This window comes from Protomyctophum bolini (genome assembly GCF_963924005.1).
Source record: "Protomyctophum bolini genome assembly, chromosome: 14".
NCBI lineage: Eukaryota > Metazoa > Chordata > Actinopteri > Myctophiformes > Myctophidae > Protomyctophum > Protomyctophum bolini.
In genome coordinates, this window is record NC_137875.1 from 38952530 (window position 1) to 38976110 (window position 23581).

At 44.6% G+C, this 23581-nt stretch overlaps 1 protein-coding gene across 1 annotated transcript in view; it reads right to left on the reverse strand.

Moving 5' to 3' along the window:
- Window positions 1-21026, reverse strand: part of nrg3a (neuregulin 3a) — a gene marked incomplete at both ends in the record, with an annotated part of 467076 nt that extends 446050 nt beyond the window's left edge. Inside the window, one exon of the mRNA XM_080782991.1 lies at window positions 20285-21026. Within this exon, the coding sequence (XP_080639117.1) occupies window positions 20285-21026 (742 nt within the window). The remainder of the gene's footprint in view (window positions 1-20284) is intronic.
- Between the last annotated feature and the right edge of the window lie 2555 nt (window positions 21027-23581).

Genomic DNA, 23581 nt, shown 5'->3' on the forward strand with positions numbered 1-23581 from the left:
TGTTATTTTGTGCAAAAGCTCCTCATTGGCTATTTCCCCTACCCTAAGCCCTAAATGAATTGCATTGAATTGAATGGGATGTATGGGGTGTTGTGCTAATTCGCTTATATCCATCGAAATAAGTAGTGAAGTGTGCCGCTTGGGTTATTATTTACATTATGAAGAGAGGATATATACAAAAAATATATAATTTTGAGCGATGGAAATAAGCGAATTAGCACAACACCCCATACATCCCATTCAATTCAATGCAATTAATTTAGGGCTTAGGGTAGGGGAAATAGCCAATGAGGAGCTTTTGCACAAAATAACACCTGGACCTCTTTGATGGGGACGTAACAACTACAAAGAAAGGTAAGAAAGCCTTTTAGTATGGAATTCTCCTTTAAGCCAGGGATAATCCATATAGCATTACTTTTACGTATACATGCACTGTGTTCTACACAGCACCTTTGAACAAACACTGTGTGCCTCTACACAAACAGCAACACAATCTCGCCCTTGACCAATTAAACCCTAATATACTTCATTGAACAGGCGGTTAGGGTTAGGTGTCTATACTTGCCCCCCTGTTTTCCCCTCTCCACCAAATCTCTTTAGTGGCATTAGGCTGATCTGCAAGCTTATAACACGTTGTGCTGCGGACATGTTGTGAGCAGGTATAGATTGGCAATATGTTAATAATTGGCCCATTTTCACCGAATGTTCACAGGCATGCCCGTAAAAGGGACTCTTGACTATAGGGTTCTTTACTTCATTCGTTTAATTGGTCGGGACAGTGTATATTGATGAACATTACATTAAAAATCACACACGTGTGAACCGAGTGGTGCAACTCCCCTCTCTCCCCCCCCCTCCTCTCTCTCTCTCTCTCTCTCATTAGCAGGCAGCAGGCACAGCATACCCCTCTCTCTGTTTCTGGCGCCCCTTACTGGTATTAATAAGTCACATACTCGTGTCGTTCCAATTTCACGCATGCGCACACGACTCGTGCTCATATACACACAGGTACACAGGTACACAGGTACACGGACATTGCTGGTTGTAGGAGTGGTTGCACCACTCAAAAATGCAGTGTAAATATACCAGATTTAGCAGGACTTGCTAATTTCCATCTGCAGTCCCCAGACATCAACATCGACTGACATGCAGGGACATAGCATACAAATACCTTCAAACGTACTGTAATAAGACTTATAATACAATATGAGAAAATAAGACTCATGTGGTTATAAGCTCATCTTGGATATAGATCTACATGGTCCACGCCCATCCCGGACACTGCATGGCGTTCATGGTCATGCAACTTCTTCCCCCGCAGGGTAATTATATGGTTTGATCTGATTGGAGTTGAAGAACGGGGGCTGCACATGTTCATTATTCAGAGCGAGATACAGACTCCCATGTCCTCCATGTCCCGGCTGACAGCTCCTGTCTGTCCATCTTCAGTCTGCCAAGGGCTTCCGGGCCAGCACAATGACGACCAGCTTTGTGAGCGAGCGTGCGTGCGTGCGTGGGTGCGTGCATGCATGCGTAGTGGAAAGAGTTTGCGACAGGCAAGCATCAGTCAGTGGTGACAGGTGGCGACTGGCACACTGACACTTCCTCAGGCTGACGTGTTCATCTCGGTGGAAGCCGAGCACATCTGAGGTACATGTACCGTAGGCGTCACATATGGCTGCTAATGGAGGATTTTGCGTGCATGTACTGTATGCGTCTATTTTACACACACACACACACACACACACACACACACACATTACTTGTTTACTACTATGCATGCTGGAGGATGTAACATGGATTTGTAGCCCATTTGGTAAGGTTCAAATAAGACAAAGAATTACTTAAAAGTGGCTTTTATCATCTCAGACTGAAGATCACGCCAGCTTAGGATGTATAGCTGAAGACGAGTTTAGTGTCCAAAGTAAGCTACAAGTAGGAGTGGAAAGGTCCACCCAAACTGCAGTTCATAGTAGCTATAGGTTAACAATGATACGGGCACAATGCATGAAACTGAACATGAGACAGCAAAGCAATCATGATCATTAAAGATATATTAACATTTTATAATTGATGGTAAAGATAAGAATCAGTCCCAGGGCTAAGATATCCACAGGTTGTCGAGCAAGTAGCCCATCATTCCAGAAGGTATAGTCTCCGGCACTGTCTGTGTTCAACAGCTATACAGTAAAGAACAGCAACAATCACCCCCGGTGTGTTATCAATATTGCATTGCGTGGGTCGCAGTAACTAGCTCTAGTTAACCTAATAAGCATGCCGACAGCTGACATACACCATCAATATAAACGCCACCACGTTCTGCTGGCTAAACGACTAGAAATTAAGTATGCTATAGTTAGTTACCTGGCAAACAGCTGACACCGCCACCCCACCACCACGCTATATAACACTCCCCCAAACCCCAAAGTGCCATATCTATATAAATGGCGCGAGAACCTCCTCCATCCATCACCCGCCACCAAAATCCACCCCAGCTGCTTCCAATGTAAATGTAAATGAAGTGAGTGGGCTGATGGGAGAGAATGTATAGGGAGAGAGATGGTCATTGGTGGAATGCTAGACGGATGGGGCCTGCGTTATAAACAGGCCTGTATCCCATTCCCCCTATTGGTTCCTCTCTCTCTGTACATTTCTGCTCTCTCCTCCTCCTCCTCCTCCTCCTCCTCCTCAACTCCCTCTTCTCACGCCATCTTTTCCCTCATTTCCTACCATTCATCCTCTCTCTCGCTACACTCCTCTGCTCCCTCGCCCTCGTTTTCCCTCCCTTCGCTATATCTCTCTATCTCTCTCTCTCTCTCTCTCTCTCTCCTGTCCGTCCTAGACTTGTGCACAGTCAATATCCCACATCACCTCTGACTCCCATTTCCTGAGTCACACTGCAGAGAGGGATGGGGACGGTAGGGGGGGTCCCATGGGGTATCGGGCCTGTCACTGGTAGATCTGTCGTACACACACGCACACAGTCACACACACGCGCGTGCACACACACACACACACACACTTACTGTATATGTGTGCACTCCATCACGCTTGTCACACAGAGACAAAGTCTCCCTGAGACAGCTGCCAGGATAATGATGACTGGGGGGAGGGACCAGAGGAGAAGAGAGAGACAGGGAGAGGTGGGGTATAGAAGAGACAGAGTGAGAGAGAGAAACAAAAAGAGAGAGACGTGCAGAATGAAACTGAGAGATTACAGAGAGAGAGAGGGGTGGAGCATGCTGACAGTGCAGCCAGCACTTTTCCGAGTGATAGTTTTATCTGCATCAACACACTCACAGGTGCACATGGGCAAACACAAACACACACACAATAGACATAGACATGCATTGGCACTGCCCATGCACGCACGCGCACGCGCACACACACACACACCTGCAGAGGTATGCTCCATGGCAGTGCCCCAGAAGTGAGATGATGTAATCATTGGCCCCCCAAGGGCAGAGCTCAGAGCACTGTCTGCCATACAAGACACTGCACCTACTGCTGCCACTCTGTCTGTCTGCCTGCCTGCCTGCCTGCCTGCCCGCCTGCGTGCTACACGGTTGTTATTTTGCCAAGGAAAACATGACCTTCAAAACCTGAGTTTGTATATAGGAGGACTTCCTAGGTGCCGTGCGGCGTAACGGCTATAACGTGTGATTCAAATACAGTCGAATCTCTCGAAACATCCCCTTCCGTGTGTCCCTCAGCGACGGAGGACATGGAGGCTGGTGTTCACAAACTGTCTACGTGTGTAGTTCTGCGACGCTTCACTTGGTTTTCGTCGTGTGGTGAGCCGTGATGGAAATATAATAGCAATGTATGCGACACAGATCGTCTTTATTTAACCCGTTCTGACCCGAGATCAGATTAAAAAAAAATGTCTTCTACATCCTGACGGTTTTCTGAAAAAGCCGTGTTTCTGTGTCAGTCGTTCTTTGATTTTTAAAAAATAGCAGACCTACAAGCAAGCGAGTGGCGCGCTATGAGCTTGTAGATCTGCTATTTTTCAATACCTAAAGCATGACATAATGCCAACACTAAAAAAGGGGTACCCTACCCGCCCAAAATGGGTTAACATATTAACATGCAACATCCGTCCTCCTGCACTGTACTGTGTATTCCATGCTAAAAGTGTATATTATACACAGTGGATGCTAGATGTCTCTCCACTCCACTGTCTCCCTCCATGCTGGTTTCTCCTTTTGTTCTGCTCTCCCCCCTCTAGCAGCGTCAGCACCGAGGCATCAGAAACACACAGGGGCTCCTCCTCGCTGTACAGCCTCCCAGAGATGAGTTGGCAGGGATCTTTGAAGCTAAAAATATCCGCTGCAGAAATGCAGCGAGCTGCTCGCCCGCTAATCTGAAACCCACACCCACGACGTACAGAATGTGGGCCTCATGCATGCTCGGGCCTGGAGTCGTCTGCTATAAAACTGCTGAGTGGCAAAAAAAAAGACCACGATACAATAACACCGGAATCAATATCTCATATATACAGTACAGAACGGTGGACGGCCAAAGGATAGCTATAAGATGTGATGTTGTTCATGAGAATGCACACACACACACGCATGGATCATGAAACTCGTAGGAGGATCACTTGGTTGGCATTGATGTCAACGTTAATGGCCACGGATATTGATTTGTTAGATTCCATAGTAGTCTGTATTCAATGCCTCGGGTCATGCGGTCCGTGGAAAATACAGGGGGATGAGCCAAATTCACTTTCTGTTCACCATCGAGTTCTAAACGAGCATGAAATATTACTTACAATGAATTCACCCAATAGATTAGTTACATAAGGCCACGATGGAAACAAAGTCCGACGTTCATAGGAAAAAGCTGGACAGTCAGGTTTAAATGTGATCCCGCTGGTAGTTGGAATTCAATATGAATCTGACAAACTGACCTTGAGAGAGACAAAGAAAGTGAGAGCCCCGGGGGGGTGTAATAGAGAGATAGACAGGAATAGAGAGACCGATTCATTCAGCTGAACTATAGGGAATGGAATAGCTGAATTGGTCCTGACCAATTGGCAGAGTGGGCTCTCTAGTGCCTGTACTGTAGGTCGCCTAGGGCCCAACATATATGGAATAATATGTGAAGTACAGTAGTGATGAATAACAATGACATGCCAAAATATATCATACTGTATGTATCCCTAATTTTTTTTGATTTTGCCATTGAAAACAGGACGTGTCCAATTGTTTACTATAGCATACTGTACTTTCTGCTAGTGCTTGGAAAAAGCTGAAACTATCCGAGAAGCCACTTGCAGTACTAGCCACATACGATATGTGGTCTACATAAGATACTCTGGCACTGTTAGGGTATAGCTTTTGTCCTGTTAGCAAGTCCTGGCCAGCATCCACGGGTCGGGCTGGGCGGCTGAGTTTACTGCCCCCATTTGTCACGGCCCACAGACCCTCTTTGAAGTGGCTACAGAGTAATAGGCTGCAACCTACATGGCCCGAGCTTTGGTCTGCTGCAGCTAAAATCATAACAGTCTGACATTTGCTTGCTTACTGGTGTTAAATGGTTTGCAGCTACAACAGGAGAAGGCAAGAGCCATGGTTATAGGGAGAGGTGGCGGCGGTGGTGCAGTCGGGTGTCTGATTGCACCTTCAGATATCTCTTTTCTTTTCTCTTGCATTTACCTAAATGATCTGATGATGCGTACAAGAAAGTGTGGACACAGAATGGACACAGAATGCTACACCATATAAGGCCTATATTGTGATATATATTTTAATGGAGTCGGTACAACTCGGGGGTTAGTTCGGGAGGAAGACTATACGTTTTCAAACAATAACATCATTCTTCACCCTGCTTTCCCTCACTCTATGCCCATGCTCCATTCTGGTGCACTCCTCCAGGTAACACACCTTGATCAATCGCCATGGTAACCATAGTCCAGGCTATACTCGCATGACAAGAACTCCTCCCTCAACTTATATGTGCCATGGAAACCGATCACAATTCCACCCATACTCTTCTCGATGACTTTGCTACCATGGGTAACTTGATAGTTTTCCACCCCAAGTGAAGAGTAGGCTTTATGGCTACCGTTACAGTATTTCCCAAGCTAGTGGGAGGCTTTGACGGTGCTGTGGTACGGGTGCAACCCGAGCTGCACTCGTCTCCTCCTCAACCCCCCATCCTCGCCCCTCCACACTCACCCCCTGGCCCTCATCCTCGGCTCCTATACTCCTGTGTTCCTCTTCCCCTCTTCCTCATCGCATCCCCCCCCCCCCCCCCTTCCTCTCTCCCACCTCTTCCTCCAACCTCATACATTAAATCCATTCATCCTTCTTCATCCATCCCTCAATCCAAACTTCCCTCCTCTTCTTCTCCACTTCATCCATTCATCATCAATTAAATCATTCCCGACAGGTTCATCTCTTTTTCCAAACGATATATGGTTTGAAGGTGTAGGCTGTACCAGTGAACTATGCTTATGTCCGTTGTTTACTGCCGATGTATTTAAATGTGAAATCAGTAGGTCACTACTGATTTGGAATGTTGGTCTCTGTTGATCATTAGGAAGGATCATGCTGCTTCTGGAATAAGAACTTGGATGCTTCTGAGGAATGTCTTTAAAAATATCTTCCTTTTTATTATGCCACCGTACGGCAAGCTTATTTTATCTTGCCGAGATGTGCAATACTAAAACTGCTGCAGCAAACACTCCAGAGACACAGATCAGCAGGTAAAGAAATTAACCTTCGGTTAAGGTTCATTTTAATGGAAGGCTTATATTTCCGGATGAGGCAGCAAAAGTTACAAAAGGGTTCACATCCATTAACGAACACAATGTAATCACATGTGGCATATCTCTATCAAACGTCTGTCTGCCGACACAGATCATGGCATGTATTGGGAGTTAATGGGAGTCCTTGTGTTGGTCATAAGCCAGCAGGAGATACTTAAAAGTTTAAAGATTGTCTGAACTGTAAAAGGGCAGGCACGTCCCAGAAAATACATTAACTCCTGTTAAAACCTCTACGCCTGGCTCGTCTAATCAAAGATACATACTCTAAAATCGCCTTCTAAATCATGAAACCTTCAAATATTTATTCAGAAATGTCAAATGTTATACTGTAGTAACTGTACATAGCAACAGGAACCCCAAAATTGGTTCCCAGCAGGGTAAAAACAAAGGGGTTCTCGTCCTAAATGGGTTTAAAGCGTAGCGTTAAGAAGCAGGCAGCATTGGGAATGCTTTGTACAGGTAAGGTACAGTACTTCATCATCTTCATCTGGGCTCTACTGCAAGTGCTTACATAATGGGGGGGGGGGGGGCTGGAGATAAAATGTAAGCGAGAGGAACACAAGTGAAGCAATCAAGATATATTAAGCTTTTGCAACAAAGAGGTACACCTCTTTTTACAAGACTTTTTTTTGAGTGGTGCAACCACTCCAAGGAACAGCAATGTTCCTTGGAGTGGGACTACGGGACTATGTCCCAATGTTTAGAGTACCAGTAGGGGCAAAAGTGTCGCTGTTGTGCCAGAAACAGAAAGAGAGAGAGAGAGAGATAGTGTTGCACTGTTGCCTAGTGCTAATTACAGAGAGAGAGAGAGAGAGGCAGGGGGAGAGGGGAGTTGCACCACTCAGTTCACACGGGTGTGATTTTTGAGTGGCGCAACCACTCCTACAACCAGCAATGTCCGTGTACCTGTGTACCTGTGTAAGTGAGCACGAGTATGGGACTTATTAATAGCAGTAGGGGGCGCCAGAAACAGAGAGAGGGGTAGTGCTGTGTCTCTAATATGAGAGAGAGAGAGAGAGAGAGAAAGAGGGGGGGGGGGGGGGGAATTGCACCACTCAGTTCACACATGTGTGTGATTTTTTTCTTTCTCTTCAGCAAGAATAACGTTATGCAATGCAGACCTTATTATCTTATCCCATTTAGAAAAGCAGATGATTCTTGTGGGAGCAGAAATAGCAGAGAAAAGGATAATATGTCAAAGGGGCGTCTTCAATTATTCACACTTCTCTCTCTACATATTTAACATGTTTCTCCTTGCCATGAATATTTCAAGACTCTTTCCTTCGCACAATGTTTCATCAGAATCAATCAGAGTTAGATTAACTTTATTTGCACAACGTCTGTACCAAATTAAACTCTAATAGAGATGACATGATGAGTTTTTGACGCGTTTGGTTAGCGGGTAGGGAGCTGAATCTTCAGCGCTACTTCAAACCTAAATTTGCGTAAGTGTATTGTAAATCAAACAGCCAGAAGCTTTTGTGAGAAACTTTTGCTGCTGGCTGTACTATACGAGTTGTCTTGGCATTAAAACCCACTGGCATTCATCCATGACATTCTGTTAATTCCGTAATACTGAGAAGGTAATGCCTTCTGTACAGACATGTCTAACCTATGGACACACCTTAAATATACCAGCCTAACAGTGCCTTGTGGTGAAAAACACCGCAGCTACAGCTAGAGTGAATGGGAAAGTGACAGCTGCTCAAGTTACTCTTTTACCTGCTTTTACACTGACTTTATAAAGATAAAGATGCCCAGAACATCGGAACTTATCCGTTTAGTTTATGGCTGCTCCAACAGTAGTGGACACATTTCAGCTTTGGAGAGAACGGAATGTCAAATACGAGCACCCGCCCGAATCTTGTTGCGCATTGAGTAGTGTGTAAAAGCTGCAGCCTTTTTTTTTACCGTAATTACACTACTTAATGCGCAACGACATTCGCCGGCGCTCGTAGAGGGTTATGTATTTGCCATTCCGTTTCTCTCCAAAGTTGAATTTTGCCACTATACTGTTGGACAACAGGTTTGTCCCGATTGTTTGTTCTGGGCATCTTTGTAAAGTTAGTGTTAGTAAAAAAGCAGGTAAAACAGTAACGAACGAACGTGTGTGCATATTGGCAGGCACTTCTAACAGTTCATCAGTCAGGATATGATTCCAGTGATATAATTGCCTTTTGAGTTTGAACACTATTTCAGCCAAAGTCGGTGCATTTATATAGCGCCTATAAGGCGCTTTACATAGATTGTGCATTACATTCACCCTTTCACACACACACATTCATACACCGATTGTGTAGGTAAAAACCAGCACATCGGGAGCAATTTGGGGTTCAGTGTCTTGCCCAAAAGGACACTTCGACATGTAAGACGGGAGGAGCCGGGATTCGAACCGCCGACCCATGGATCATCGGACGACCTGCTCTCTACCTCTTGAGCCACAGTCGCAGCCAAAACACACACAATGCGTGCCCCACGGGGGACATAATTCTTCCCTTAAAGCCTCTTAGAGAGAGAGCCTGGGAAGCAATCTGATTTCAAGGATGGCACTGATTTCTGCTCTCTCCTGCACAGGAGGTCAGTCATCGGTCACTCTCAGAACAGAACAGAACAGAACATAATAGTCACTAAACATATGCTAGCAAGTATGCATGCCCACACGCCAACCCCCCCCCCCCCCCCCCCCTACTAGGCTACTTGTTACTAAGCAGCTCAACGCAAACTAATCCAAGTGTAAAGATTTTGAACTCTGCTATCTGGTCTAAACCCTCAAAATCTGGTTTAACACCCAAAATCTCCCATATAAGATGATTAGTGGACTGTAAATGTGGATGCTAAACACTAATTGCCAGTGCTGATGACTGGAACAGTTTGTTTGGTTAATTTGCGTAACTCAAATTACTTTTGATGGCTTGTGTTTCCATTTGGATAAAAAGCCATAATTCAAAAATATGCCAGATTCAGTAAGTATTTATATGTTCTATTTAAATGTAAAGGCTGTTTTAGACTTTTGGAAATAGCTTTGTGGATCCAGCTCCCAAAAGTAGACAATTAATTATGCATGCTTGACATCGCAAAACGGAGCTATCTCTACTCTCTAGCCATGAAAATATATACATGTAAAAGATATATTAAAGAAGAAGAAAATAGCCTAACATCTTAGTTATGTCACTGGACTTCACTTTGGTTCTTATAGGTAAAAGTAAATAAAGATTTCCACATGAGAGCAGACCATCACCACCTTGAACCTTATCACCATACTAGCAGTGGTATGTGTAATGGTGATTTTTCGGTACCACGGAACGTCACTCGCGCGCGCACACCTACATGTGCACTAAACTTATATTGTTTATAGTGTATGATAGAGAGTTGTAGACACAAACACAAAAGTAGACTTAAAATAAATCAGCCAAACTTCTTTACTGCGCTGCAGTAGCGAAACTAACATGTTTGCTTTGGACGAATCTCTTCTTTGATGGCGGAGGAGGCCTTATTGTTGCGTGCAGAACACCACAGAAGCAGTGCACAGATAAAGCAGTATAGCCTACTGGAGCCATACTGCTGTGTTGCCTACCGTTTACCGTGCTCACAAACTGCACATAGTATTGACAGCTAAAGATTGCACATTAGACTATTGGAGGGGGTGTCAACTAGACTTATTAGACTCTGATGAAGAAAGGCATCAAGAAAGGCTTCAAGCATTGATTGATTGATGGAAGAATGTATCAACAGATTGGAAAATTACAGTACATTTCAAGCACTACTCAATACAAAACTGTTATCTGTGGACAACACCATAAAGCATTACACTTGTTTACAATAAAACAGTGAGGGGATAAGGGTGGGTGGGGGATTCAGATTTTATGGGGGCCAGTTTTGAATTGCAGCCGTCCGTAGGTGCCCTTTGTAGTGAGTGAGGCGGCCAAGTAGTAACCTGACCAGTTTGTTTTGGGAAGTCCTTGTTTTAAGGGCATTTGAGCCGGTGCTGTGGTACCAGGAGGTGCATAGTCGAAGAAACCTTATACTAGGGCTCCTGTTATAGTGTCTTCAATGTGTTTTTGTTGACTAGGGAGGATGTCCTGTACAGCAGCGGTTCCTAAACGTTTTTTGGTCATGCACCCCCTATTTCCCTCTGATCAAGATTATTATTACACAGAGCCAAAATGCAGTAATAATATTAGTCCTGCGCATCCTTTCAGTTTCATTTCAGGGAGAGTGACAGGAAGTATGAGACACGGAGCGGCTGCGGCTCTATACATCTCCGTTTTCTCTCCTATTTGTGTTAAATAACACCAACTGTCCGCCATTAACCTTAGCAGAAGATAACTGGAGTGGGCAATTCACGCCCTCAACAACACCTCAGCATAGGCTGCCGCTACACAAACAAAATGAGTCACCATAAAAGTTCTATATTCCTAGCATTTGAGAAAGATTTCACTGAATCTTTGAGCTACTATTAAATGATAGACATTTTGGATTGGGCCACGGGCGTACCGCCGGTTCAGGCAACTATAGGCAGCCTGACAGTGTTGATCCCGACGACCTTTTCTGCATGCCACTCTACATTTCCTGTCAGTCTACTGTAAATAAAAGACACAAAAGCCCCAAAACTAATCTTGAAAAATATAGAGAGAGACATGTTCAAGTGCAACTCAAGGCATATTGTCTCATGCTGTAGGCATTGACTGAATAGTTTATTGAACATAAATGTAAAAACAGCAACAGAGCACAGTCAAACACTCAAAAGGGATAGCAGTCTTGTTTTCATTTAGGCCTTCAATTCATAGACATGACATAAATAACTAGAAAGCAGTTCCCTACGGAAACTGTGTGGGCTCGCCAAAAGACGCAATGTATATAATGTACAGTAGAAAATGTATTAAAGCTGAAGGAAAAGTAAAAAAAAAGAATGTATAAAAATGTGTAAAAAGAATAAGCATAAATAACTGCAAAAAGCGGAATAAAGTATGTGGAAGTTGTAGAAGTGTTTTTAAAAGTTTTTCTTTAAATGAAAAAAAAAAAATCTTTATTAAAAAAATTCAAGTTTTTTCTTTTAAGTAAAAAAAAAAAAAAGAAGTTAAAGTTTTTTTTTTTTTAAGTTTTCATTTTTTTCAAAAAATTACTTTTTTTTCAAAAAATTACTTTTTTTTCAAAAGAATACTTTTTTTTCAAAAAATACTTTTTTTGGAAAAAATACTTTTTTTGGAAAAAATACTTTTTTTTGGAAAAAATACTTTTTTTTGGAAAAAATACTTTTTTTTGGAAAAAATACTTTTTTTTGGAAAAAATACTTTTTTTCATTTTTTTGCGTGCGTGCGTGCGTGCGTGCACTTGCGAGAGCTGTGTAAAGGCCAGCCAATAGGAAGACAGGGTGTGTGTGTGCGTGTGTACGTGCGTGCGTGCTCTTGCGAGAGCTGTGTAAAGGCCAGCCAATTGCACAAATAGCAGACCTACAAGCTCACAAGGTATCGCAGAGCAACTCATTGAGATCTTGTAACTTTAATGTCAGCCCTGTAATTAAGCCCTTATATGTCTCAGCTGTGGAAGTAAAAGACTTCCAAGTTCTATGCCAGTACTATGACTGGGAGATTAGAATGGTTCTGAATGGGGGAAAACTATGCCCGAACAAATTGCTCTATCGCAAAAAGTAAAAGTCGAATGCAAATATTTTTTTCGCTGTGAGTGGCCTGAGATATTGACGTACACCATGTGCGATTGTGGTGTTGGTACGATTGAAAATGTGGTTATAAGAGCGAGTTAAGAATTGTCTGCGCGATAATATCCTCGTAAGAATTATACAATGGAGGTCAATGAGCAGATTTGCTGTTTTTGTGTCACTTAAAAGGCCGTAGTTCACATTCTGTATGTCTCTGTGCTTTGGTGGTCACATTGTGTGAAAGAGGACATGTGTGGCTACAAAATGACCAAAGAACATGCGTGTAAAATGAATACTTTGGCCGGGACGACAATTTGTTTGGTAAATTTTCAAGGAAAGAATTTCAGTTTCCACACTCTAGTCAAAGAAGAGCCGCACTCTAAAATGGCACTAATTACGCAAAACGGCCTGCGATTGAACTGCGATTTCGGAAAAACCGTTTAACGTATTCGAATACGGTTTGAACCACGAAAAAGTCCAGAGTCGTGTGAGCGTTCTAAACTTTAAATCACGTTTCTACGACAAAGTATGCCAGAGTAATGAGGCTGCAAAAGTGAGGTTGATTTAGAGATAAATCCCATACAAAGTCAATGGCAGGAAAAAACTATAAATAAAGTTAAATATTTTAAAAAGTATAAACTTTTTCAAAACAACTTTTTCACCAATGAAAGTTCAAAGATAGATGAACATTATAAAGTTTGAATGAAGTTTCAAAGTGAAAGTATGACGGAGTAATAAGAGCTCAAAAAAGTTAACTGTGAAAAATGGGACCTTTCTTCCATCGACTCTCATTATAAAGGATGTAAAAAAAAGTTAAAAAGTTAAAAAGTATAAAAAGTATAAAACTTTGTAAAAAGTTGTATGCAAGCAAGCATAACTGCAAAGAGCTGAACAGTTTGAAGTTTGAACTAAAATTCTAGCATAAAGTATGTGGAAGTAGTAGGGTGTCAAAAAAACGGCGGAATAAAGAAGTATAAATATAGGCTGGCAATAACTAGTGTGTGCTCGCTGTAGCGAGCCCACAATAACAAAATTCAATACCATCAATAACAACAAAAAAATCTAAATAATTTCAGGAAAAAATAAAAATTGTATCTAGGCATACAGAGTGGGGAAGGGGGGGGGGGGGGTTATCACCTGTTTAAGGGGGAAGGACCATTTCCTCTCCCTTGGGCCTGCTGAAAGGTGGATTTCAGGCCTGTTTTTAAATATGCAAGTGATCTGCAATCTTTGAGGGAGGGGGTCAGGGCATTCTACACCTGGGTGGCTGTGTCAGGAGAATTTACCCATATTTATTTACCAGCTGCTATGCAATAGCAAGCTGAGTCTATAATCCATGTGCAAGCTAGTCCAGTAGTACTCTAGTCCTGTAGTCCAGCTGGTTTTCTCATTGGCTGATCAGCGCACCACAAATATGTCCGGGGCAGAAACGAACGATTCAGAACACAATTCCGCCTTAGAGAATTTTGGTTCCTACCTAAACTACTGCGCTGAAACTGACACTTATAGCGGACCCCCGCAGATAATGATAATGCAGCTGGTAATTCATTGATTTAATCAATTTGGGCTTGTTTTTAAAGTGTGTGGTATACCAGATTGTTATTAGTATATAGTATTGTGGCTGTGGGTGTCACTCACTTTTTTGAGGTATAGGCAGTCAGGTATGCTGGGGTGCTGAGGGCATTGAGGGCAAGGCTGCATTTACTGGGTTGTCAAACCCATTTTCAATTGCTTAACTCCGTCTTCTACCCAGAGCCCGTTTAGTCTAGCAAAATGAGTCGGAAAGAGATGTGTCATGGGCCCCAGGCAGAGAAGTAGTCGAATTAGTTTGTTTTGGGAGGTCTGAAGCTTAGTCTTAACACTTCTTTTGCCAGGAAGTTTTCATAATAAATGCGCTGGAGATGCAGATGAGGCAGATATTACTCTGAACAGCCCCACCGCCTTCCATTACCCCCCAAAACCGGGAGGCATAATTTTCCGATACTACCTCGAGAGAGATGCTAGGTTAAGTCACAAATTAAGACAGAACATTGCAAAAGAGCGCCATAGATTTAGAGTAAAGACACACTTTATAGTTGGGACGTAAACAAGGAAGTGAATGGCAGTGGACATGCACACATAGGTCTAGGATCGCTGAAGAAGGAAAGGCAAATAAAAAATTACAGCGATAAAATGAAGTACTGTAGTTACAATGGGTTTGTATAGGAAGGGCAGCTACAATGAATATAAAATATCTAAATATTGAATCGAGCAACTTAAAGACTGTCTGGGGTGTTCACATACTGTAAGCCTGCAGAGTAGACGATGAAATTACCAAAGGTTTTGTTGAAAGTGAAATATCCCTTTGACGTTGTTTGCTGTGGTATGATGGTACTACAAAGTGTACCTTTGGAGCATCAACCATTACTTAAAAGAGCGTGCACACTAGCTGTGCTCATCAAGGTCACAGAGACAGAAAGATTTCTATATAGTGTCTGAAAAAGTAAAGACACGTCAGAGCTCTCCAGGACAGACGACACCTCTAGCCTGCCGCTTCAAGGGGCGCCTCTACTTACGGACTGATATGGAGCCAATCTCAATAGAATTCACAATAGAACAGGTCGCATCTGCTTTTAATGTCTCCACCAGGCCGAAGGCATGGGGAGAGAGTATGTTTTGCACTCCGTCCGTGTGTGTGTGTGTGTGTGTGTGTGTGTGTGTGTGTGTGTGTGCGTGTGTCCGTCCGTCTGTGTACAGCTAATCTCCGGCACTGTTAACCTGGTCGATGCCAAATTTTGCAGACACACTCCCTGGATGCCAACGATGAACCTCTGCCCGAAATTTCCAGAACGGCCTGTTATAGCGCCACCACGAGGCCGACTTTTGAAAAACACATTTTTTATATTACTCCTCCAGATTCTGTCCAAAAATCCTGCAAATCGTTACACACTATCTCTATAGTCATGTGTTCAAGCCAGATCTGTCCGATATTTCATATTCCATCCCAATTGGCTAACATTGACTTTCAAAGTTGGCAGGATTGGCCCGTTTTGAACAAAACGCCTCAAATCACAAATGCTAATCACAATTTTGAAATGACTCGACTGAATTTGTTCAGGACATCATATCATGTTCACATTTATCTGCCAGAAAGAAAAAAACAATCACACCCGTGTGAACCGAGTGGTGCCTCTCTCTCTCTCTCTCTCTCTCTCTCTCTCTCATTAGCAGGCAACAGTGCCTGTCTCTGTCTCTCTCTCTCTGTTTCTGGCAAACAGCGCCCCTACTGGTACTCATTATATGATGCTCATAGTCACATAGGTGAACACATAGGTGCAGGACACGGACAAAGCTGTTCCTTGGAGTGGTTGCACCACTCAAAAAGTAGAAGAAAAAACGTCATTGCTTGCACTACATCTAAGCAATTTACTCTATACTTTTGGCCAAATAACACAACCCTGCTGCTAACCACACAGGAATTGTTCACATGCCCAAAGGGTGCTTTTTTTTCCTAGTTTGGTAAATAGGAGACTCATTTACTGTAATCTGGGGGACAGAAGAATGTCTCGTAGAAATTGTGTTGCTATTGCATATCCACGTTCACACAATATTAAGGCTCACTGCGAGTTGCATGGTGACAGTTTAGAGCTTTTACCTGGCTACTTTGATCCTCTCTGACTTTGTTAAAACATATAGCCTCTGCTCCCTGGAATGTGTAGTGTAATACCGGCAGTGAGAGTGCATGATTCAAAACAACATCGGAGGTGAAAAGCAATATGAATTATGTTGTCACCGAAGGCACAAACAAGCACAACCTCGCTCTTCTTTTTGGCGATCGTCAAGTTCTTCATTCCAGGCATGAGACATTTCTTGGGGATTCGTCACAGCCCCCGCGAGGGATGCTGTGATGCGTTAAAGAGAAAACGCTCTTTAAGATGTCACCTCAGTGTCATTTAATAAAAAGCGCCATGCTATGGGCCATCTATCAAAACAGATCCTCTAGCAGTATAGGGAAAGCAGTAGGTAAGCTTACAGTATGTAGAGGGTGTGACTGATAGGTGGGTTACTGTAATTCTGCTTCCTTCAGGGTAGCAGTGATGGACTGTTAATCTGGATTTAGGCTTCAAGGCATCTGTCTGTCGACAAGGTAATCTCATTGAATAGCTCAACATGAAGACAAAGAAGTCTGATTCAACAGTGACGCTCGCAAAAAAAAAAACATTTTACTTTGTGATCTACTAGGTGTAATGAGTATGCGCCAAAAGCCAAGGACCCTGATCCTTTGTTGAAATTGTGATGGTGCTGACATGTTACCGTACGTGAAAGGCAGAGGCCATTTGGTACAGGGTTTCCAAAAGCTACATTCATATTTAGTCAATTCTTGCTTCAATGTGCTTATATTCTTCATGTGGCTTTATGGTGCGCTCAGATCAAAGTGTTTTTCTTTCCTTCTTAGATAAAGGAAACCAATGGAGAGAGTGAGACCTGTGAGACAAGTCCTTGTGGCTCACTAAATTAAAAACAATATTTGAGGGGTGCCACCATATAGGCATCCCTCAAATACATTTTTTTTTGTCTTTAAAGTCTTTAAGCTCTTTTGGAAATAGTGCAGCCACCAATAACAGAGAATGTGCCACACCGTTATGAATGAAGGTCCTCTAATTCAGTAACATCATTCACACCACACATTCACTGCATGTATAATGGATGGTTAATGTGGAAATGATGACCTTTTTAAATCAAAGCAGCACATGAATGTACCAATGGAGGGGCGGTGGCGGAGGAGGAGAGAAAGCCGTTCGGCGTATTTCAGCTGACAGTTTATTGGGCAACGGCTGAGACTTTTCAAAGTCAGCTGAGCAGGAGAAAGGAATGACATTTTCCACAGGATATCCATCAGCCAGACGTAATGGTTTTCGTGAGCACTTGCTTGAGAAATGACACTTTTTTTTTTCTCTTCTTAAATGGTTAATTAATAAATGAATGAATGATGATGAATGGCTCCCCGTTTTCTCCCACTAATGAAATGCTACCCCACGCCCCCTCGAGTATAATTATTGTAAAGAACATTTCCAGCGCGCAGTTGTAATCCAGGGACAATCCCATTACCTTGCTCACACCCAGTAGTGGCCACACCGTGCACAGAGACAGCTCCTAACAGTGGGGGTAACAAGCTCATTGTGTTCATCGATAGCATGATGTATGGCCACTGTCCCCCTGTTTCTCAGATCATAATAGACAATATGATGAGAGAATAATAACCACCGTCGAGCCCAAAGCCCATTACGGGGCCTTGTAGGCCAGCGCAAATTAATGTACACCACGTGGAGTACAACTGGATGGCACAATGCCTTGATTACATTTGATGACTACGGTGCTTGACATTTAGCTGCCGTGTATTAGGCAACACCCAAGGTGATCCGTCTTCGGCAAAACTCTTCACTCATAAACGTAAACGGGGAGTTCCATTTGCACGATGCATTAATCCACATTTGAGTGAGATATCTAATACTGAAATTCCACTTGACTTTTGGCAAACAGACGATGACACTATACAGTACAATTTCACGAGTTCCTGCATCCTGCGACCCGATTCGTTTGTGCACGGTCATCTGGCGCGCATGCACCGTATATGCATCAGAGAGGGAAGCGACAACATTATAGTGCAAATTTGACACCATTTTTGAGCAAAGCGATTTACTCGGGCAGAAACCTAGTCTGTGCGAGACAAACGCGTTGGGGGGGGGGGGGGGGGGGTTGGGTATTCCGGTGTCAACGGAAAAGGGCTAGCAGAAATAACCCATTCTGACCGGGCACCCATTTTGGTGTTAGCATCATGTTATGCTTTACCTATTGAAAAATAGCAGATCTACAAGCTCATATCGCGCCACCGAGTGGCGCGATACGAGCTTGTAGGTCTGCTATTTTTGAAAAATTCGAAGAACGACTGACATTTTTAGAATCTGATCTCAGGTCAGAATGGGTTAATCCGACCAGTGTGTGTCCAGTGGAAACCTCGTATGAATCTGATCTCAGGTCAGAATGGGATAAGCATGGGGCTGATTGATCGCTGCAAGTAAATTCCCCTTGGCCCAAATCAATAGCGTGCCGCGATACCATGACTAGAGTCAAGGACAGAGTAGAGGGTGAGTGAGGAGGAGAAATATGGTAAACAGCAATGGTTGCTGTTCTATGATAATAATATGACTTGGCCAATGCACCACAGTATAGTGCCACAGCATCATTAGCATGTGCCGTTTGTACCAGGGGGGGGGGGGGGGGGCAACATCTTAACTGCACTGCCTTTGGTCTGCCACCATGCATGGCGGACCAATATTTCACCCTATAGCTGACTCTGATCAACTGGAAATGAAATCATTCAGGATGACATGTTGATGACACTCTGCTATGGCAGCTATGCTAACCACAGACATTTTGGCAACTAGTAGAGTTGCCAAAATGTCTGTGGTTAGCATCTCCCTGTCTGTGGGCCATCTCCTATTTCACTTTCTTCCTTTGTTTATAGTCCATTAGCTCATTTGTAAAGAGAGCTGTACCATGCAAGTAGAGATGAGTAAAAGTGTCCAAAATGAAAGTTGATTACTATAATTCAATATTAAAAATGAATCGATTGTCAACGAGTTATAAACCATAAAAAGCATCAATTGTGGGGAAAAAATATATTCTGTTATCCATCCACATAAATGGTGCCTCAATCAGGCTAATGATAACAGATAGTCAGATAATGCAGGCACACTTGATGGTAGGCCTGTAGCCCTGTACTCAACATTGCATAGCATTCAAGTCACCTGCAGTAGGCCTAAACTAAATAAATGCTATCCTTGATTTTGATCCCATTAGCGATGAATCGATCAATCGGACCCATCCCTACTCACAACACACAAACACACAGTTGCAAAGTATTGCCATTGTAAAAGCAGCCGTGTCATTTACAGCAAATCCTCAGTGTCATTTGTCGTTATAGCTCCAGAGCATGGTGATTCGTTTGTCACAGCAGGGGGAGTCACCGAAAACAGACACATGTAACCATCCATATAATACCGACTATTGAGCCTTCAGGAGGCCTTACTGTTATTATCAATAATGCTATTGATCAGTCATTTCCTAAGATCTCAGCTTCTGCACCACGGTCACAAATGCCTGATCTTTAAAGACACAACAAAGACCTCACACACTACGTATTTGTAGTTGACATTTAGGTAGAATAGCAGAATGATAAGAATAGAATATATCAATTGGTCTAAAATGAAAGCCAAACCTATGCATTGCACTACAATACGATTCACCTGCCAAAGGCCAACATACAACTTACAAATTCCTAAAATAGCCAACTGTAAACCTGTCCAACACAGCACAATATGAAACTAAACCAGACCAAATAAGGCACTAAACCACTGGTAGTATACTGTAGTTACCGCAAGTAACATCCCAGGGTGCCCCCCCACCCCTCTATTTAAGTGGTTTAGCCCTCCATTTTCTAGGACCATTACCAGAAGGTTATTGATCAAGGGGCACAGGCCTATTGCTGATGTCAAATATCTCTCATCATTATAATTCGGCATCCTGTAAGAAATCAGCCTAAACCATGGCAATGTGTTTGCAGAAAATGTACACATTTATACGTGTCCTATACAGTGTATAGACTATAGGAATATAAATGTCCTTCATTATTATGGCCCAGTCTTGGCAAGGCCTTAAGACCATTCGTCATAGTTAGGCCCAGAAAAGGGGGTTTGGCGGGGTTGGATATGTAAATGCTGCCGCATTTCAAAAACCGCAATATTTTGATAAATCACTGTTTTTTTTTACAATATGGTAAAACATAAAGAAGTACACGTGTAAAGACTCACGTGTTTTGCGGGGTCCATGGAGGCGCGTGGTGAGCGTGGCGGAGACTCTCCCGGTCGTGGTGATGTGCTCCTGGGTCCACAGCTGCGTCGAGTCGTGAAGCACCGTCGGATTGGACGGAGAAGGGCTGGAGGTCACTGGCCCTATCGTGGACCGGGACGCCGACGTGCTCGTCGTAATAACCGGAGGCCGATTACGAACAGTCACTTGACTCCCCGAGGCTCCACCACCGCCCCTGGGGTTGGTGGGGGTGGTCGTGGTGGTAAACCGAGGTTTACCCTTGGCCATGGTTACGGTTCTAGGCGACGGGTTCCCACCACCGCTCATTGTCATGACGGTGGTGGTGGTGGTGGTGGTGGTGGTGTCGGGGATCTTGGGAATGCCACTGGGCTTCGAGAGGAAGATGGGATCCTGGCCGATTCGATTAGCATCCACGAGGTCCGTCGGCACGTAATCCCTCACCGTCCCGACCACGATCCACTTCAGCAGCATCAGGCTCAGCCCCAGGCCGATGAAGCCGATGAGCAAGGGGACCACGCACAGCCACGTCTGCTGGCGGGGCCACAGCGTGCAGCCGCCACAGCGCAACGGGCCCTGCTCCTGCTCCTGCAGGCCCTCTCCTCCTCCGTGGCCGCCGCCGCCCGCCGGCCCTCCGGGACCTTCCGGCTCCTCCAGGATCACCGCCCCGGATGTGGCCGCTCCGGAACACTCGCTCATCCTGAACTGCCGTCCTTTAAGGCTCATGGATGGGTTAACCCTGGGACAGGCATGGGTTGCACAGGGTGGAAAGATACCTGTCGCTGCTTGTTGGCATCGCTAAAGAGAGAGAGAGGAGTGAGTGGAGAGGGAGGGGCGGGGGGGGGGGGGGGGGGGGGGGTGGGGAGAAAGATTCCACGCAATGAGATGATTCCAAACGTACACAGAGATATGTAAATCCAAGAACACAGAGGTTGGGAAGGCGTGCTAGGGATACACTTGAACACACATGCATAAACACACACGGCACACACACACACACACACACAGGCACTCAAGAGACGCACAACGAGAGGTGAGAAAGCAAGCGTAGATGCAGATGATCACACAGATTTAGTCCACTTCCGAGTCCTGTCCCACTCGTGATGTCCACTGTGAAGGCACAGAACCGATGCAGAATCCCAAGTTGAGCAAAACGGACTGAACAAAAACCAGGGGAATTCAATGCCGCTTTTGACGGGACAAGAGAGAGAGAGAGAGGGACAAATAGAGAGGTGGGGTGGGGGGTGGGGGGAGATGGGCGGGAAGGAGCCGCTTTACATCCGTGCATACAAAGACGATGTCACATCAATGCTTACATCGGTTTTGCCAGCAAAAAATCTGTAATCCCTCAAACACAGCTTGCTCTAATTCACAGCCATATGTGTGCCTTCGACCACAACACTCAGGACAGTAGTCTTATCGGTACATGGGAGTGAAACTTGCAGGGTGGGTCACACTTATCGCTTCCCCACCCTGTGCAGAGCCCAAAGCGTTTTCCCCCTGCAGCCTATTCCGTCAGCTCTAGCCAAGTCAGCTTACCCCTCTTGCCCAAAGAACTGGTCTCTTTCAGAAAAAAAAGAAGAAAAAAACAGAAGACAGTCTGGCGTTGATTTATCCGTTGCCACTATCCCAAGACCACCCGTGCTCTTTTTTTTTTATGCCTCTCCTTTTTTTCTTTTTTAGGATTTCATCTATCACTCCCTGGCGACAAAGACAGTTGTATACGCATCCTCTAAAATTCCAACAAATGGGTTGAAAAAGAAAAAAACAGGAGTACTATCCAATAGATGGTTTAGAATCCAGAAGAAAGCAGCACTTTAACTGAGGAACTGGGACGGATGGATGAGCAGAGAGAGAGACATGGATATAAGCAGAGGGGTGTTGTCGTGCCGCCGGTATCACAGGGCGTATAAATCTGCAAACTGCGCTCCTCTCCTCTCCTCTCCTCTCCTCTTCCTCTCCCTCCGTGCCGACCGCGGATCAGATTTCCCTCAAAGCCGTCTGCTCAGTGCCCCGCTGTCTCAGCCGCCGCGCCGTCCATTAATGCTGCAGCGACACTCTCACAATCCCCCCCTCACAAGCCGCAGCCCTGTCCGCTCACCGGATGCATTCCGCCAGAGAGAGGCAACCGGGATGAGAGTGAGTGTGAGTGCGAGAGAGAGAGGGTGAGTGAGTGAGTGAGAGAGAGAGAGAGAGAGAGAGAGAGAGCGAGAGACAGAGAGAGAGAGAGAGAGAGAGAGAGGTGCGAATGAAAAAAGAAACAGGCTGGAGAAAAGCAAGAGAGGAGAATATATAAATAAATAAATAAAAGGGCAGGAGCCGAAGGAGTGTGTATATGTTTGTATAAATATACTCTCCTCCTGCTTTCTGTATTTTCAGAGATTTATTTTTTTATCCTTTCTTTCCCTCAGTCCCTTTTGAAGAGCGTCCATACTCTCTCTCTCTGAAGCTTGTGATTTGTTGGTTGGGTTGCTGGGTTCCTCTGCTTTGTCCTTCCTCGACCGGGGGGGCTCTTTTAGAGACGATTAAAAAAATTAAATGTGTGTGTGTGTGTGTGTGCGCCCGGCACCCGGCATGCCAGTGCCGCAGCGTTTCTATAGCCCTCCTGCTGGCTTGGCGAATGTCCCGACGAATTGCAGCCTCCCCTATTTTACCTGTGGCTGTGGCACTCGCGATGCAGACATACATGCACAAGGCTGCCTCCCCGTGAGCTGCCGTTGCAGAGAGAGAGAGAGAGAGAGAGAGAGAGCACGAATGAAGAGGAGGGGGGTTTGCAGGCACAGACTGAGCAGAGTGTGCACGCTGGTGAAGCAAGGGAGAGAGAGAGAGAGAGCGCGCGCGTGTGTAAGCGAGTGACCGAGAGAGAGAGAGAGAGAGAGAGGCTGCACCTGGTAGTTGCACCAGCGCTGGGAAGCGTGCCCATCTCCGTTAGCAAGGAGAGAGTAGGGGGCGTGAGGGTTTTTGAGATGCCGATTGCATACTGAAAACGGAAAAATAGGGAGTGGAGGTGTATCTATACAGATGAAGATAATGAGAGAAAGAGAGAGAGAGAGAGAGAGAGAGAGAGAGCTCTGCAGTGTTGTGGGAAGCAGCTACCACTGAGGAGCGGGTGTCCCAGCACATGCACAATGCAGGAACTGTCAATCACACACTCAGCCCCTCCCAATCCCCAACAGACAAATGTACAGAGATAGACTGAAAAGGAGTATATATAGGCCTATAGGAGATGACACCGACAAAGACACAATTTTGTGATTATGACTGCTGCATGAAGCAGTCAT